The sequence below is a fragment of the Phaethon lepturus genome, unplaced genomic scaffold (assembly GCF_000687285.1).
Source record: "Phaethon lepturus isolate BGI_N335 unplaced genomic scaffold, ASM68728v1 scaffold29679, whole genome shotgun sequence".
Taxonomy (NCBI): Eukaryota; Metazoa; Chordata; class Aves; order Phaethontiformes; family Phaethontidae; genus Phaethon; species Phaethon lepturus.
Window position 1 is genome coordinate 729 of NW_010564649.1, and position 16,213 is coordinate 16,941.

At 36.6% G+C, this 16,213-nt stretch overlaps 1 protein-coding gene across 1 annotated transcript; it reads left to right on the forward strand.

The window, feature by feature from the left end:
• Nucleotides 1–679: 679 nt before the first annotated feature.
• Nucleotides 680–16,139, forward strand: SERAC1 (serine active site containing 1; the record flags this gene model as incomplete). The annotated part of the gene is made up of 11 exons (XM_010294936.1): nucleotides 680–801; nucleotides 2,333–2,461; nucleotides 4,252–4,365; nucleotides 5,972–6,134; nucleotides 8,955–9,105; nucleotides 9,912–10,053; nucleotides 10,849–10,949; nucleotides 12,491–12,588; nucleotides 13,137–13,319; nucleotides 13,806–13,949; nucleotides 15,844–16,139. Coding segments are annotated over 11 exons (1,484 nt in total), but the record flags the coding sequence as incomplete, so codon positions are not given.
• Nucleotides 16,140–16,213: the final 74 nt, after the last annotated feature.

Consider the following 16,213-nt stretch of genomic DNA (forward strand, 5'->3'; position numbering starts at 1 on the left):
TAGATGTGCTTAGGGACATAGTTTAGTGGTGGACTTGGCAGTGTTAGGTTAACAGTTGTACTTGATGATCTTAAAGGTCTTTTCCAACCTAAATGCTTCTATGAATCAGTAAGGAAGGACTGCTTAAGGCAGGAATAGCACCACAGTACAGTTTTTTCTGAGGTCACCTGATTTTGTGACTTCAGCAATTCTATTGAAACATAGCTTTTGTATCATGTAAAATTAGGTGTCTGTGTCTTGTCAGCATTTGGATTTAAGCCTATGGTTTTTAATCCTGTATGCAGAAAAAAACCCCAAAAGCATATGCCTATGCCTTTCAAGTTTTAACTCAAGCCCAGGGGATTAAGCTCAGGTTTGTAGTCCTTGTACTCCTTGCACAGTGGAAATACTGAAAGTTTGCTTTTGCTTGTGTTCAACTTACATCTGAGGACCTTTATCAAACTGGTCTCTGATGAACAATTAGTGCCCAGGTGTCTTCAGTGCAGTATAGTGCTGGTCTAACAACAGCAGTATTTGTCTCTTGGAATTTGTGATTACAAAATCAGAGCTTATTTAAGTAGATTGCAGAGAGATGGTTCTGTTTTCAAATATATTAACAGTAGATCAGAAACTACATTTAAAACCAAATGAAATATTTAAGGTTAGTTTTAACCCTAACACTGAAGTTCTTGTACTACAGATTATCAGTATGGTACAGTTGCCCAAACCTGTGATCAAAGGACTGCTATAGGTTTAGCTCGATCCAAAGATATCGACCTTCGCTTTTTCCTGCCTCCACCACCATTGCCAAAAATAAAGAATGTAAGTAAATGAAAAGTAGGTATTAGATTATTTTTGCTTGCTTGCTTGTTTTTAGTGCTGTTGTTGTTGGTAACCATACAGAAGTGGAGTTCTAAAGTAATTAATGAATAGTAAAATTAAGATCAAAATACAAAACTATAATATAATGATATACCTCTGGAGTATTTCTGCATTAGTGAATGGCATGATGAAAAGAAGTAAGGATGGGGGGTTGATCAATTAGTGTTCTCAGACTGTATGTCCACATTACACATTTACCAGCAGTGAAGTTTGAGCCAGGTACCAGTCTGATGCACGCACTGCCTGTCTTACCTAATAGGCAATGCAAAGCAGTCTTATAATAAGTCATCCTAGAATGCTCTGTTGATACTGACAGAATCCTTTGCACAGAGAGCACTCTTGGAGGCCTTTGCATCCTCGCAGCTAGCATGGTGCTCTAGATAGTGTGCTGGCACACAGCTTTAATCTTGATTATATAAGTAGGGAAAACATTTTGAGTCCACCATGTGACTCCCAAGTGCAGATTTGCTGCCTGGAAAAATTCCTCCAACACATTGAATCACTAATGTAGATATAGCCACTGTCTTTCACCAAAAAGTCTGCTGTTGTCTTCTTTCGATGTCTTAATCTACTTAGTGTGAATTTAGAAGTTACAGAAAGCGTTTGGAGAAGAGCTTTGCTATTGTTACTATTAACTAAGTTTTGTTTAGCTTCAGTTATCACAGTACTTGTTAGATTTAACTGAATAGTATTCCAACATAAAATTGATTAAGTATGATTTTAGCTGCTGAAATGCGTTGCACCTCGATACAGTAACTGAGAATTAATTGGATAGGCAAATATATAACATCTGGAACAGCTTTAAGTAATTTGTCTTAAACTCCAGAATGCCTCCAGAGGCTGAGGTGAGGTGTGGCTCTTCTCGATCCTCTTTACTTACAGTAACATCTACCAGCCTTGTTTTCTTTATACCTAGGGCTGCTGTAGGCCCACCTCTTTGTTGCCAGCTTTTGGGTACCAACAAATCTATATGGGATAGATTTGACCTTGTTTTGTTTTTATGTTAATTAGTAAGTGTGTGTGTGTGTATGATGGTTTGAGCAATCATGTCATCATATCAGCTTCTTCAATAAATAGAATTGGCACACAAAGCATAATATAAGAGGTCTTTTGTAATGCTAATAGAGTGAATGCTGGCAAAAGTCCCTGTCAGAGAATACCTAATCAACAAAATGCTGAAAACCAGCTTTGATACTTTCACTTTTTGGTTTCTTATTCTTGTAACATTACATGATGGTGGATCTGTACTTGTCAGTCCTGAAGTACTAAAGTATATTAGTATATGGTTGTGTATATACTTTATTTTTACAGCAGTATGATTGGTGGGTGATTGCAAAGCACTCAAGTTCAGGGTTCCTATTTTATGGCCTTATTAATATGGCTGATTTCATTATTTCAGATCTTTCTTTTCTCTGTGTTTTACTTCGTTCTTTGAATGGAACTAAGAGCTATTTGTGGTTACTTCTCACAGGATTATCCCATAGAAGATGAACTTCGCTTGTTGTTAGTATCTTTACCTCAGACTGGTCTTGATCCATGTGTCCAGTACTTCACATCTCTTGCTTTACGTGAAAGTAGTCAGACTCTTGCTGCACAAAGGGTGAGTTCCCACCTGCATAACAGAACTATTTGGGTTCTTTGTTCCTGCAGAGCTCAGATACAAACCTACTTCCATATTTTTGAGCATTACAAGAGGAAAAGAAATACAGAGACTTTGTGACCGTACAGCATACATAAAATCTCTTGTGGGTGTCGGTCTCTTCTCCCAAGTAACAAGGAATAGGACAAGAGGAAATGGCCTCAAGTTGCGCCAGGGGAGGTTTAGATTGGATATTAGGAAAAACTTCTTCACTGAAAGGATTGTCAAGCACTCTTTACAACTACCTGAAAGGAGGTTGTAGTGAGGTGGGTGTCGGTCTCTCCTCCGAAGTAACAAGTGATAGGACAAGCGGAAATGGCCTCAAGTTGTGCCAGGGGAGGTTTAGATTGGATATTAGAAAAAGGTTATCAAGCATTGGAACAGACTGCCCAGGGAAGTGGTTGAGTTGCCATCCCTGGTGGTATTTAAAAGTTGTGTAGGTGTAGTGCTTAGGGACATGGTTTAGTGGTGGAGTTGGCAGTGCTAGACTAATGGTTGGACTTGATGATCTTAAAGGTCCTTTCCAACCTAAACTATTCTATGATACAGTCTGTGTGCTTGAAAGCTTGTTTATCTTTACTTACAAGTCTTCCCATAAAGCAGATATTTCAACATTTTGTCCAGAACATTTTCTTCCCTTTGCAGTGGTCATAAAATGTTTTTCACATTTCACCATTGTTTGAGTGTTCTTTTACTGCTGAGGTGATTAAACCTCTGTTAAGTCTTACTAGCAAACTGGTAAGTTGTTAGCACACCTTAAATAGTAAACTCTGTTATATCACATGGAAATGCCTCCTTGTAACAGATCAGTGTTGCCAAAACCAGAATTGGCATAGTGTAGTGATCTGTTTGGACCTGGAACTTAGGAATTCTTCAGTTCGGTCTGTCCAACAACTTCCTAAGTGGCTTTAGGAATGCCTTTTAAAGTGCTGTTATTGCTTAAAAATAGTAATTGTAGTGTCATTGTCATCCACTACCTCTTGTGCAGTTTATTTTTTTTTCTTAAAAAGTTGTGATTTTTAAAATTGGTGATTATTATTTTTTGTAAGATACAATAATGAAAATTACTGTCATATTTTAGTAATGATGCCTGGCAGGCTTTCTTTAGAGATTTCAGAGTGCAATAACTCCTTATTTCTTATGACACAATTATGTGTAATACTTTTACACTGTGACTCCTTTATTGTTTTCACAGCCAGAGCTCCTGGTATACAAATGGAGCTTTGGTAAGACACCACACTTGGGGGCATTTTGATAACCACACTGTTCTAGAAAACTGTTCTTTATTGAGGTTATGCTGGTCTTCCTACTGCATAATTGAGACAGACTGGTCTTTGGGGACTACGCTGTGTTGGAGATCTTCTTTCCTCCTCTTCTCATTTTTCCAACTATGGAAGTCTAGATGCAGTCTGATTCTTGCCTTTTTTGCTTAAGCAAACAATCATAAAAGAAGACATTCATTAACAAAATGAAAATCCTACATTTTCGCCCTTTATTGTATGTTTTGAAGTTAATGGAGGCTATGGACTATGGAGGCTACTGACTGAAAATCTATTTAATACTTTCATTTAAAAATAGTAGATATTTTTATCGTGTACTGTTGTGTAATTTGTACAATTTGAAAAATGCATGCTATGCAGTCTTTATAGCAATTTCTATAGATCATTACATACTTAATGTTTCAGTTTAGAAATGCTTATTTTATGTAGCCATTTGGAATGTGGTATAATTTTTACTGGTTCTCATTTCAGGGAGGCTTATGGTGTTTCGGAGGAAATGGACTTCCATATTGTGAAACATTGAGTAAAATTCCTTCAGAGACAGTGGAACTCTTTTGCTTGCAAGCCTTAGTGCAGCACTCTAAGGTAATTTGTCCCTTAAACTGTAACTGAAAAGCTACATTTATAAATGTTCCTTTGTAATGCTTTCTCATATAAGGGGAAGGAGTTGCCATTTCCTTGTCTCCTGTCCCTCACCCCTTCGGTAAGGCTGTTCAGATAACCGAGACTGGTGTGAATTGGAAGGCAGCATAACAAACTCATTTTTATCTCATGGGAAGTTTATGTAAGTCCTGTTATTGTTTCTAATTAGCCGGTATAGATTCCCCTGTAATATACCTGTATATATGTCTTTCAAGAATTGAATTGAATGGGGCAGCTCTGACAAAAAAAAGCAGGAGAGAACACCTGAAGTCCAGATGGCTTTAACAAGTCTTTTCTGTGTAGGGCTACCATGAGGAAACAGTGTTTCTCAGTACAAAGAGGGTGTGGATTTGTCTTGAGTTGGTGTACATCAGTTCAGAAAGCTTACAAGCTGTCACTTCTTATGGCTCTTAATCTAACTCTAGTGCCAGGTTTCCAGAAAGCAAAGTAGCCCCATGAATTCACTCTAATCAGAAGCCAGAATGAAATGCAAACCTTGACCATTCACAAAGGTCTGTCCTTCAAGGGTCACTGCCTTTGGGCAGAATATTGCACAGCATGCAGCTAACGCAGTGCATCTTTCCAGGACCAGTATGTTCTTTGCAGACACAGATGAAAAGTATGGAAGATTTTTTTGTAACAATGATTATTCTTGACTCCTATTGCTGCACTCTTCAGCATGCACTTAATTGCTCAGAAACCTAGAACACTGAGAAAAAGTGTTGAGAATACCAAATTGTTATTGGTAGTAGGGATGGATAAAGTGCAGTTTACCAGTATTACTTTAACCTCTTCCATATACATAGAAATTCTGATTAGTTTAGAATTTGTAACATTCCAGATTTTCAGCTTAAACAAGTTGTGACTGTACTCATTCCCAGTGTGTGTCTGTCTTTGTTGAAAGCCACAGACTTGAGGACATTAGTGGTTCCATGACTACCACACATTTTTAAGCACTGTAGACAACATGTTCAAGTTACAAGCATTTGGCTAGTATCAGTAATTGACACTGCAACTAATTAGTGCATATTCTTCTGCTTGGACCAGAATCTATTGTTGCCCTTAAGATCAATAATGATAGTAGTACTATTTGGAACATAGAAATACCTTTGTATTTCAAAGAGAAGGGATTATAATGATTGTATTTTGGATGGTGAACAGGAAGACAAGTAGCTCTGGTTGAGATAATGCTTTAACAAATGCAGACAATTGTCCTGTTCAGACTCTTGAACTTTAGTTGAAATTTGATCATGCCAAGTGGCAAGCAACCTCATCTCCCTCAGATGTGGAGGAGAGCAAAGCAATGGTACTCAGCATCTTTCAAATCCATAGAAGTCATGCACTTAGCATATTAAAATATTTACTTCCTCTTCAACTACAGTATAATAAATTCTAGATTAATAAGAACTTCTATGTAATAGAATAATGTAATAAGGGCTCTGCATCATATTGTCTCTTTAGAATTCCTGAATTTGTGAATTAACAGCATCTCAAAGAACCTTTTACAGAACATCTACTTATTGTCATTGTATTTACTGTATAATGCTAGGTTTCTTCTCACTGTGATAAAATTGAAGCTAAAGGAGGCCTTCAGCTACTACAGAGGATATACCAGCTACGTAAAGACTCGGCAAAAATACAGAGGAACATAATTCGCATTATTGGAAATATGGCTTTGGATGAACGTCTTCATTCATCCATAGTACGTGCAGGTAAAAGGAAAGCAAGTGCAAACAGTCTGACTGTCAGATCTCCATTCTAAAATTTTCAGAGGATTTAGTGCTTTTGTAAAATGCAATGGACCATGGAAGTGATGTGGTTTTTATATTTAGGGGAGTGGGGAGGTGGTGATGTTGGGTTTTTTAATACCAAAAATGTAGACAGTTTAGATGGTGTTTATTAAAAACTCCTGTATTCTGTCTAGACAATATATGTCAGTGCTACAGAGGTGTTCTAAGTCTGATGGATGGTGAAAATTTGGACTTTGTTGGTGTTTGGTTCACATTACTGGCAAAAATCTTTTTAGTTTCCTACTCTTACAGATTAAAAAAAAATTCATCTGCAAGGTAGATTATTGACCATGTTTCAGTCTCATAAAGGAACAGTCCAGCTTGCAGTCCTTACCTTTTGGAATAAAGTGAAATATGCCTTCCTGCCCTTCCTTGTTTCATGTTAGGCTAGTACCTTCTGCTAAGCCTTGCTGTGATGCCCCTTTTTTTAATACACAGTAAATATCAGAATGAAATTAGTCCCTCTAATTCTGTAACAAATAAATAATTCCCAATTTTTTTTAGGAAATAAATAAAAAATAAAAAAAAAATCAATATGCTGTTGTATACATCCAAGCTGGTGTCTGCCTCATTTTTAATCTCCCTGTTGCAAAAAGGAGAAGTGTCAAAGGCACAGGGAAAGACCATGAGGATGATTAAAAATTTGGAATGGCTGTGGTAGAAAGAACAAATAACTAGACTAAGACACTTAGTTCAGAAAAAGCAACTGGGAGAATATGATGGAGATTGATTAAATCCTTACTGGCATAGAGAAGGCAAAGAGGGAACGGTCATCTGCTGTTTCTCGTAACGCAAGAGCAAAGGTTCTTGTACATTAAATTATCAAGAAGCAGAACAAAAAAATATTTTTTCTCCATACAGTGCATGACCAAACTAAAACTTGCCACAAAACATTGTGGTTGCTGAAGACTTACAAAGCTTCAAAAAGTGATTAGACAAATTAATGGAAAGAAAAATCTACAAAGCTGTTCACACAGAAGCCAAGTTGATTGTAGAAAGCTGAGAGGGTACAGTAGAGAATCGGCACTATACACTTGCCCTTTTATTGTTCTGTTCTTTTATTGTCCTGCAACTTCCATTACTGCTCACTTTTAGAGAAAGAGAGCGGACTACAAAGGCTTTTGGGCTGAGCTCTAGCACCATTCTTACATTCTTATGATGACTGCTAAAACCATACGTATGGAGGAAGAGATCAGAAGAGTCAACAGCTCCCTGGGGCAGAGGTCTCGGTACAAATGGAATTTTAGGCAGTGAACTGGACTCCGGAGACGAGCAGTTGAATACTACTGTTCAAGAGTTGAAAGATTTCCCTTGTGTTGCTGGATGATGCATAAGAAGAAAGAACCTCTAGGGCTCTTTATCTTTGCAAAAACTGCTGGCACAGGAAGAGGAAGAAAAGTGATGATGCACTGTATAGTAGCTGTGATGCAGTGGCTGGGGACAGAAGGATTCTGAACACTATTTTTGACCCTTCATCTTGGCTCATTTAAGAAGAATACAGAACCAGAGGCCTTGCTAGTTTTAATCAGACTAGCTTATCAGTCTTTCACTGTATTTGGGGAACTGAAAATAGGTTTTAGATTGCATTCTTCTTAAGGAGAATTTGCACAGTGGTCAACATCTATTCTGCTTAGAAATGGAATTTAAATACATAATTCTTTTAAAAAAAAAAGGCAGTCTTCAAAGGTAGTTGCATTTAAACAAAAATCACTGTCAATACTTTTCCTAATTCCACAGTGAACAAACTATCTTGAATTAGCAACTTACTGGCTATACTAGTAGCAATGTATTGTGCATGATTTTGAAACAGTGCTCATTAAGTAAATTGTTTCTTCTTTTTCAAATCAGCATCCATTTGAAAATCTGTCTTCAGAGTCTTCACAGGTTTTATTTATGAACTCAACTTTAATATAATTGTGATTTATGGACAACTCTTGCTAGCAGCAACAAGATTTATTAAGATTTTAAAGAAAAATATATGTATGTGTATGAAAGAGATTCCTTTGCGTTTCTTGGTAGTCTATGAACATCCCCATCCATATCTAAGAAACTGTATTTCACACCTTAGGTAAGGTATTATAAAACATATGTTTTTTCTTGAAGGTAGCTATGACTTAAAATTTTATTGAGGATTGTATTCAAAGGTTTCCTTCATTAATTCTCTTATGTTTCTTAGCTATAAATAGTTTACTATTTTTAGAATAGCAGGGACATTTTAATTCCTTAAACAACTTTTCACACACTGGATTTTAAAATTAGAAATGGTTGTACTCTCACAGCAAGCATCACTTTTTCCACCTGCCATTACTCCTGTGGGTTGTTTTCTAGGTCTTTCTTATGCTTTAAGCTTCATTTTCTCTCTGGGACATTTCTCTGTCTTTCTTGCATCTTACCTGCAAAAAGAAACTAGAGATCTGTTCTCTCTTTGACAACTGCACTGACCTACTGATACACTTTCTTTTTATTCTGAAAAGGGGTTCTCCTTCAGATCATTAGCTGAACAAGAGTAAAATCTATTGCCTCCTCACCTCTCTGGATTTTTTAATTTTGGAGGTTCCGTTTATCTAGCATTGCCTTTTCTGTGGTAAAGAGAGTGGATTGAAATAATTTGATTTGATGTTACCATTCTTAAGTTTTAACATCTATTTTCGCAAGTATACTTTGAAGGATGATGTTTCTGAATTCTTTGGTTTGGATGATGTTTCTAATTAGTTAACCTGCCACTTTATTTCTTCAATGTAGGTTGGGTTTCTGTACTTGCTGAAGTAATGAAATCCCCACATGTCATTCAGTCTTCTCATGCATCCAGAGCTTTGGCTAATCTAGACAGGGATACAGTGCAAGAAAAGTATCCAGATGGTGTTTATGTCTTACATCCACAATATCGTAGCAGGTAAAGCAGGAGGAGATATTTTACATGCTGTACTTTTGAGTTACTTGTTATACTGTTCAGATAGAAAACTTTGGAATAGTTGACATCAGAGGACTGCTGTATTGATGTCACCTGCTTCTCCTGTTCTTTGGTGGGTTGAGAGGACTGAATTTAGATTCTCAAGTAGGAGAACAACAGAAGTACTCGGAGCAGTCCATAGCCATGAAAGGAGTATTACTGTATTTCATGAAAAAATCCAAACACAAGCCATGAGATTAACTACTGCTTTTCATGTGTTGCAACCATTTAAAGTTTGCACTGGGTGTCTTGGGATACAGTGCCTTGTAATTATTCTGTTGGCACAAGCACACGTTGGCCTAAGATGCAGTAAATTTACAGCTTCAGCTTCTATTAATAGTGACTGTGTATCTGGGACTGAAGCGGTCTCCGATGTGGTATATCACTTAGTGATGTTAGTCAGGTTACAGTGAAGATCTAATTTGGTGATAAAGCTGGAACTACCAAGTTGCATTAACAGTAGGTGGAGAGAATGGTGTTTTTCACTGTAGAAAAATACAACTTTGGGAGGTGGGTACTTTCCATACTTTATATCTCTCTCTTCTGGGTGGATCCCAGGGTTTTTTGTCTTGATCTGAGTATCCTCTTTGAAATATCATGAAATGTCATGAACTGTTGTACATAAGGTAAGAAATCACATCTAGTGTTAAAAACAGCATTTTGGCATCCCTTAGGTTAAATGTTCTGTGTAAATTTAATTTGCTAAAAGAATATGTAGCATCTCTTAAAATTGCATTTTTCTGTATTAGTCAGCCCATCAGAGCAGACATCCTTTTTGTTCATGGTCTTTTGGGAGCAGCATTTAAAACCTGGCGACAGCAAGACGTTGACCGGCGTTTGGATAAAAAGGCTTCAGAAGGGGAAGAGGACTATAGCCAGTGCTGGCCAAAGGTAAAAAGACAGTAACATTTTCACATGTAGCTGCTGTTTTCTCATTAATGAGAGCTGTCCAGACGATCTGGAATTACACTGTCTGGCAGTTGTAATCAAATTACTCTTAATCTGTTATACAAGTAGCACTTTCCAAGTTCCTGATAGGTTTTTTTGTTAGCAAGCTGAAATTTTGAACAGGTTGTTTTTGCAAAGGAAAATCCCTGCTAAATTTAATACTCTCACCATCATTCTTCTGCTAGTGAAAGAGGTGGCAATGGCTGCTTTCCTCATACTCTCTTTTTTTTTTTTAATAATGGAATGTTATTATTGAGGAAAAGATACATAAAATTACATTTTAAAATAAGTGTGCTTTCTTACATAGGTCTCAGAATACCTCAATTTTTGCAGATTGCTATTTAAATATTATTGGTAAATAAGTAATTACTGCTTCAACCAACTGACATTGCTGTAACCACCAAAGTATCACTGTAAATCTTAGGCTGATCAGTCCTGTTGGTAATCATAGTAATTCTTGTTTCACCCAGGGGAGGGAGTCAGGAATGCACGAGTTAGTAATTCATCTCTATCCATTGCCTACTTTGTGGCTGGGGAACAGGCTAGAATTGCCAACATGTAATAAAAGAATAATAGTCTAGGTGTAAGATGTATTTGGGTATTAACTGAAGAGCAGAAATCTTGCATGATATTGTCCCCATAGTAACATCTTTGCTCCATTGCTGATAAATTGCTTGCAAGAGTTTCTTAAGTACTTCAATTATAAGCTCCTTTTAGTTTCGTTTTTCTTTAATTTAGACATGGCTGGCTTCAGACTGTCCTGCCCTTAGAATCATATCTGTGGAATATGACACCCATTTGAGTGACTGGAAAGCAAAATGTCCTGTTGAGGCTCACAGGTAACAAATGAAGCATCTGCAGTTTGGAGAGGGGGCAGGAGGGAGAGTAAAGCTGATCCTTGGGATCACCTACTGTGAAACAGTGAATTTAACTTTTCCTGTTGCATTTGAAAATCAAGTTTGGAAAAACATTAGGTACAGTCATGGTATACTTGAGCTTTTTAGCCTTGTGGATAAATACTTGTGCCAGCTTCCTAAATTCTTACAATGTCTTCTGGCATGTAAGCAAGATAAAAATAAGGAAGACATGGTTGTTAATATGCCTATTTGAAATTAGGCAGAACAGTGACAGTAAAAAGCATGTAGGTGGTTACCCTTACAAGAGAACTTTTTTCTTGTGTCTGTCTGGACTAAGTATAATAAAAGAAATTTTAAAAAGAGATAAACTTGTATTTCTTTCTTTATTTTAAGATAACATCTTTTTCATTACAAAGTGGAAAATTACGTTACCTGCTACTTATGGTCACCCAAGCATAGTATTTGATTATTTTATAATTTTTTATGTTTAATAAAAAAATTAAAGATATTCAAGACATTTTTAACTAGCAGGAACAAAGGTGTAGCAGTAGAATCACAATCTTATGATTGCTCTAAGGGTATAGGCTCATTCAGTGTTTCAAAAGGGAAGTTTTATGTGTCTCAGCTATCCTAAAGCCTATTATTCAGCTGAAAAGACACATCTAAGTATCCTTTTCATATGTGATATAAAAGTAATTTCTAGTGAGAATGCTGAGAATGAACAGAGATTAAGTGAATTAGACTTCGCACAGTGGTTGCCCCAATATCCTGATGTTTCTGTTGTCCAAGGGTCTTCTGTGTTTGATTCTTGTTAGGCTGCAGGCAGTAACGATGTTGCACTTTAAAGCTTAGATTGGGAATTGCCATTGGTTTTGTTTTGGTTGTAGCAACAGACTCATTTTCAACCTCTAACTTGGGGCTTGGGGCTTATCCTTTCCAGGGCTCAGTCTCTTCAATTACAAAGTGGAGATTGTTGTGTTGTTTTACTATTCCAGCACAAAGCATTTGGTGATTATTGCTGGAAAGTATAACAGACATTATCAGTGATTTGTATTTGTTGATTGTGCATTTAGTTATTTATTTCCCGTACATTGCCTCACATTTTGAGCATTGTTTAGCAAAGTACATTTTTGTCAGACGTTAGGTATATTCTTGTTTCAGGGGATAAAGTACAGTATGTATTGATGATGCTTTCATAAAACGAAAGCATAATTTTGTTACAATGTGTAAATGAAACTATCTAAAAACCCATAAAGATATTTGTGGAACTGAAATTAAAGGAAACGAGTAGTGAGTGAAATTACAGTAAAACTTTCTAGCAAGATCAAGAAACTGAATTTAGCTCAATTCCTTGTTGTCCTTGTGAAGCCAACCTTACAACAGTTTTTGGCATTTTTCAATATAACAACAATAATTAAGTAATTAATGTTTTATGTACTTAATTCACCTTCATTTTGTTTTAACATTGCCTTTTAACCTATCATCATGCTAAGCTTCATTGTGCTTGTGTTTTTTCTTTGCAGGAAGTCTATTGCTTACAGGAGCAATGAGCTTCTTGACAAGCTCAGAGCTGCTGGGATTGGAGACAGACCTCTGGTGTGGGTATCACATAGCATGGGTGGTAAGTGCATTGCCTGTTTGATATAAAGTATTTATCTGCTGTTATATTTCAGAATAATCTGCTAACCAAATTCATTCTGAAATGCAACTATTCAGAATAGTTTATCTAAAAAATTTGTAAAGACCTAAAAATGCAAAACAGATTTCTACTTTCTTAATGCACTATAATCAGTAGCACATACATTTTGAAAGGATTTTAACTGCTGTTTGCTTTTACTGTGTTGATTTAAAAACACACAATCAATGAGTTGAAATTCATATAAATGAGAATCCAGAGGGAAAATTTTCTTCATGATCAGGCATCTAGTAAATGTCATTAGCAACACTTAAAGCAAACCAAAATTGGATTTGCATAATTCATTGACATTTTATTCTAATGCCTCCTCAGGTTTGCTTTGGGTTTTTTTTCAACTTAATCTTACATACTTGACAAACTAAGGACTAATCAACTGAGGCAAGAATATGGTTAGTTGTTTCATGGATAATAGAGCATGATCATTATTTTCACAGTGGTTTAAATCCCTGCATTAATTCAGTTTCTGTTGTCAGGTCTTCTGGTCAAAAAGATGCTGGTAGATGCTTCCAAGAATCCAGAAATGGATAAAATTGTAAACAACACCAAAGGAATCATATTTTATAGCGTACCTCACCATGGTTCCCAGCTGGCTGAATATTCTATAAATGCCAGGTATCTTCTCTTTCCGTCTGTGGAGGTTAAAGAACTCAGCAAGGGTACGTTCACTTTGCTACCATTTAACAGCAGGGATCTATGCTAATCTGTTCATGATGCCTTTTTTTTTTTTGTCATGCTGTCAGAATAAGCTGGATAAAACCAACAAACGCCCTTTTTATCTTTTGGGTTGTGTATTGAATTATTGTAAATAATTCCGAGTAACTGTTTTAGTTGATTGCAGAAGTGAGGGGAAAAATGGGAGTCAGAACAGGTTTATAGAAGAGTAGTTTGGGCCATTTAGGAATTTAGTAACCCAACATGTGATGGACTTTAGACTCTTACGTTCTAAACAAATTCCATGCTGTGCAGAAATAAACAATTGTTGCATATGATAGCTGGAAAAAGGTATTACAAACAAAATGCTACTCCTTTTACTGGAGTATTAATTTTTTCAAAACATCTCTTTAGGAATGCAGTCTTGCCAGATGAATGCTATACTCTTATGTTTAAGATAATACTGCAAAAGTTATGTTGCTCTTCCTCAGATTCTCCTGCCCTTAAAGAGCTGAATGATGACTTTATGTCTTTTGCCAAAGATAAGAAATTTTCAGTGCTGAGTTTTGCTGAAACCTTACCAACACACATAGGCAGCATGATAAAACTGCATGTTGTACCTCTGGAATCAGCGAGTAAGTCAAATAGCCATTTAATTTATTTAATTTTGTGCATGTAAGCATTGATAATGAGGAAGGATTATAAATGCTATGGTAGAAGGATCTAGAAAAACACATCTGTTATGTTGTGGGGTTTTTTGTTTAAACTACAGTCTTCCTGCTGAGATCAGAGGCAGCTACATTTTTATCTTAGAATAGCAATTGTTTGTTTTGATTTTCTAAATGCAAGTAACTTCCTTAGTGAAAAAAGCAGGGTAGACCGTGGTATAATGTTACATTGTTGTAGTCCTTTAATTTGTAATTATGAGAAACTGTTGTTTATCCTTGTATGGGTAGGCTGAATAGTGTTTTCAGAAGCTCACACAAATTCCAGCAATCTCCTCCTTCAGAAAATGAGAAAGAAAATTAGCAAACTGCCAATGGAAGAAAAAAGTCACAAAGCTGTTTTTCAGTGTTAAGAGTCCTTTACCTTCCATATCTCAGGTACTCAGGCAATAGAGTTTGCGTCCTGAAGAGCTCCCTCCATCTTCTTGCCTTGGAAGACAGTTCTTCCTCTTGCTTTGTTTATGAGTGTTCAACTTGGAGAATTGTTTTAAGTCTGATATTGTCAGGTTTTCCCCGAGTAAAACTCTCTTCTGCGTGCCTGAGGTACCTGTAAGGTCTTGAGCAGAAACCATTGCTTTGCTGGGCTTTAGATCAGGCTTTCCACCAGCTAAATCCACTAGGTTAAATGCAAGGTTAGTTGCTCTGTAAAAGGTGGACTATACATCCCTGTTTTCCTGAGTCAATATTTAGCAGTATTTTTTCAATATGTCTTCTTAAGAAACAATTGTTTGTGAAAATGTTGCTGATGCAGTTTTATTGTCAAGGACTGAAAAACTGGGCATTCTTTTTTTTGTTTTGTTTTGTTTAACAAAATAAAATTATAAAGAGGGCTGGGTAAGAGTGCACATATAAGCACTGTGCACTTGCAATTTTGTAGCATATTCCTCCTTTTCTAGAGTTTACATACAATGCAGAACATGAGCGCTCTCAAAAGCCTGTAGAGGGTACATGATGGTTCAGTGGCAAGCTGCTCATTTTGTTCAAAACCCAGGCTGACAAGCAGTATGCTCACTGTCTCTTACATGCATGCTTAGGCACGTGAAGGCAAACCTTCATCCTCCTCTAGTGTAGTTTTACATGGTTAAAGATACAGAGTTCCAAGCAAAATGGAGGATTTCTTAGGAGGTTGAATGAATAGATCATAAGCTGGAACATGTCAGTCACAGCATCCTAACTGGAAAGCTCACTAGTAGCGATGGCTGTCAGGAAAGAATAAATGCTGTAGTGTGCCCCAAAATCAGTAGCTGAAAAAGGAATACTTGTATTCTACAATTAAGCAATGAAAATTTTTCATTTCCCTGGAAATGTGTGTAGTGATTTGTGGTATATTTCAGGTTCATTCTAGTCCAATTTTTAATCTCCACATCAAAATATTTTATAAGGAATATGGGCAATTAGTGGTGATTAAACCCTGGATTAAACCCTATCCCTGTTCCTGTCAATGCTTAAACTTCTGTCAGGACGTTGCTGTCAGTCAGTTGCTGGTAAATGAGGTTTTGATTCTTCAAAGTTGTCTGTATGGAGAAATGCACATCTTTGTATTCCCAATGGAGATAGTAGAACTGTGACCTAATGGCTTACCAGCATGGGTTTTGTATACATGTCAATGTATAGCTTTATCTGACCAAAACAGTTGTACTGATGCTTTTAGCACATCAAAAATAATTAAGACAAAACAGTTAAACTGAAGACAGAAGAAGTTGCTTTTGCAAGAGAAATTGCTAATGCAAGATGTGCTTTTTAGTCTAAGTGATCTTTTGAACTTTAGTAGTTTTGTTTCTTCTTTTTTTTTTCCATCTCTCAGAGTTAGGAATTGGAGACCTTATTCCAGTGGATGTTAATCATCTAAATATTTGCAAGCCAAAGAAGAAGGATGCTTTCCTGTACCAACGTACATTGAAGTTCATTCAAGATGTTTTAGCCCAAGAACTTGGAGACTGAGTTTTTGCCGTCCTTGGCTGCTTATTTCCTCCATTTGGTGTAACACAGTAAGTTCTTCTCCTAACATTTGTTAGGGGATCTGTAGAATTACAAAGATGCTATGTCAATAGTATCTGCTGCTAAAAAAATTTTCGGTACATCTCCAACTTAAGACACCTCTCCGACTTGTTTCTAAAAGACATTCAAAACAAGTACAAACTGAAGTCCTATAAACTTGGCAAAAAGAGAAAGAG